At 53.6% G+C, this 2,948-nt stretch overlaps 1 protein-coding gene across 1 annotated transcript; it reads left to right on the top strand.

Annotated features, from left to right (window-relative positions):
• The first annotated feature begins 224 nt into the window (after nt 1-224).
• On the top strand, nt 225-2,714 carry LOC131579875 (intraflagellar transport protein 70B-like). Its single transcript, XM_058840385.1, has one exon. It carries the CDS (start codon nt 332-334, stop codon nt 2,330-2,332), a length of 2,001 nt encoding a protein of 666 aa, XP_058696368.1. The 5' UTR covers nt 225-331; the 3' UTR covers nt 2,333-2,714.
• The last annotated feature ends 234 nt before the right edge of the window (nt 2,715-2,948 follow it).

Genomic DNA, 2,948 nt, shown 5'->3' with positions numbered 1-2,948 from the left:
GGAGACGGGCGCAGGGAGGGGAGCGGAGGAGCGCGGGAGAACGCAGAGGACGCGGCTCCAGCTCCCACTGGCGGCAGAGCGGCCGCTCAGGCCCGGCCACGGCGGCCGCCGCCATCCCCCGCCACACGGCTCCGCGCGCGCCGCCGCTTCCGGTGCCGCGCCCGCCGCGCGGGGCCACTTCCGCCGCGCGGGGCCACTTCCGCCACACGGGGCCACTTCCGCCGCACGGGGCCACTTCCGCCGCACGGGGCCACTTCCGCCGCGGCGGCGCCGTTGCCATGGCAGCCAGGGCCCCGCTTCCGCCCCCGCCGCGGCGCTGCCGGGGCCGGCCATGGAGGCCTCGCCGGTGCCCGACGGGCAGCACACGGCCGTGGTGTACGGGCTCATCGCTGGCGGGCGCTTCGCGGAGGCGGTGTCGCTGCTGAACCGCGGGCTGCAGAAGAGCTGCCGCTCCCGGGGCTGCCTCTCGCTGCTGGGCTACTGCCACTACCAGCTGCAGGAGTTCGCGGCGGCGGCCGAGTGCTACGAGCAGCTGGTGGCGCTGCACCCGCAGCTGCACTCCTACCGCCTGTGCCACGCGCAGGCCCTCTACAAGGCCGGGCTGTTCGCCGAGGCCCTGCGCGTCGCCAGCCCGCTGCTGGACGTGCCCGCCTTCCACCGCCGGGCCCTGCGCCTCCAGGCCGCCGTCCACTATGCCCAGGGCGACCTCCCGGCGGCCCAGAGCCTGGTGGAGGAGGAGCTCGCCGCCGCTGCTGATGGCGGCTCCGGAGCAGCCGAGGACCCTTCGGAGCGGGCCGATGCCGAGGTCAACCTGGGCTGCCTGCTGTACCGGCAGGGCAGGCACGAAGAGGCCAGCGGCAAGTTCGCCAGCGCCATGCAAGTGTTGGGCTACTGCCCCGAGCTGTCCTACAACATGGCGCTCTGCTCCTACGCGGCCAAGCAGTACCACGCTGCCCTCAAGTACATCTCCGACATCATCAAGCGCGGCATCCACCAGCACCCGGAGCTCAACGTGGGCATGACCACCGAGGGCATCGACGTCCGCAGCGTGGGCAACACGCTGCTCCTGCACCGCACGGCCCTGGTGGAGGCCTTCAACCTCAAGGCAGCCATCGAGTACCAGCTGCGCAACGGGAAAGCGGCGCGGGAAGCGCTCACGGATATGCCGCCGAGGGCCGAGGAGGAGCTGGATCCGGTCACGCTGCACAACCAAGCGCTCATGAACATGGACAGCCAGCCCACTGATGGGTTTGGGAAGCTGCAGTTTCTTCTCCTGCAGAACCCCTATCCACCAGAGACTTTTGGTAACTTGCTACTTCTGTATTGCAAGCATCAATACTATGACCTGGCAGCTGATGTGCTGGCAGAGAATGCCCACCTGACCTACAAACTGCTCACACCTTATCTGTACAACTTCTTGGATGCTGTTATTACTTGTCAAACCGCCCCTGAGGAGGCTTTCCACAAGCTAGATGATTTAGCAGGGACGATGACTGAGCAGCTAAGAAAACTCACAAAACAGGTACAGGAAGCTAGGCAAATTTGGGATGATGAAGCTCTAAAAAAGGCAATTAATGAGTATGATGAGACTCTGGATAAATATGTACCTGTCTTGATGGCCCAGGCAAAGATTTACTGGGACATGAAGAACTACACAATGGTAGAAAAGATCTTCCACAAATCAGTGGAGTTCTGCAAGGAACACGAGGTGTGGAAGCTCAATGTGGCTCACGTGCTCTTCATGCAGGAGAACAGGTATAAAGAGGCTATTAGCTTCTATGAGCCAATAGTTAGAAAGCACTACGACAACATTCTCGATGTCAGTGCCATTGTGTTGGCAAACCTCTGCGTTTCCTACATCCTGACAAGCCAGAATGAGGATGCAGAGGAACTAATGAGGAAGATCGAGAAGGCAGAAGAGCAGCTGTCTTATGATCATCCTGATAAAAATACCTACCATCTTTGCATTGTCAATCTAGTCATTGGTACCCTCTACTGTGTGAAGGGGAACTATGACTTCGGTATTTCCAGGATCATTAAAAGCCTGGAGCCATATAACAAAAAACTGAGCACGGACACATGGTATTACGCTAAGCGGTGTTTCCTGTCCTTGCTGGAGAACATGTCCAAGCACATGATCATGCTGCGTGACAGTGTGATTCAGGAGTGCCTGCAGTTTCTGAAGCAATGTGAACAGTATGGAAGAAACATCCCAGCTGTCATTGAGCACCCCCTTGAAGAGAGTGGGATGCAGAACGGGAAAAACACAGTCACCTATGAAGCCAGGCTTTTGAGGGCACTGATGTATAAGATCAGTGGGTGGCCTGAGTAAATGTTGTTATCATACAGCAGAAATGAGAACTTTGTTCTCTTCTTGTGCTTCTGAGGTAATGCTAACCCTCACAAAATGTTTTAAAGATTTTGTGCTGTATTTTAACAACGTTCAGTAGAAGACAGTACATTTTCATTAAATTAAGCTGTACCAAATAACTAGGAGCATTCTCAGTAACCAGTCATGTTAAATAAAATTTAAGATGTGTTGACAAGAATGTCATTATAGAAATACCATGGAGTTTTCACCCATAAGATAATACTTTATCCTTCTGAAATTTTGATCAAGTTTCTTTTCATTTGTTGACATATGAAAAAAAAAAAAAAAGTTATCTGTCTCTTCTACGACAGAATTTGACGAAATTGTTGATTTAATTATCTAATTTGTGCATTTGTGTGAAATGTTTCTTTGTTCTGCTTTTTCTAAAGTATTTTTAATATGTTGCAGATCACATTGATAGTATATTTAAACAAGAGAACTGGCTTTATATTAAAAAATCAGTTCTACATCATAAATGTTTCCTTTTTCTAACTCATTAATAATGCACAGGTGTTCTAGCAAATTCTATAACTAATACAGGGACCAGGAATAAATTCCAAGAAGGCTCTATTAGGAT

This window comes from Poecile atricapillus, chromosome 5 (assembly GCF_030490865.1).
Source record: "Poecile atricapillus isolate bPoeAtr1 chromosome 5, bPoeAtr1.hap1, whole genome shotgun sequence".
Taxonomy (NCBI): Eukaryota; Metazoa; Chordata; class Aves; order Passeriformes; family Paridae; genus Poecile; species Poecile atricapillus.
This window is presented reverse-complemented; position numbering and strand designations above follow the sequence as displayed.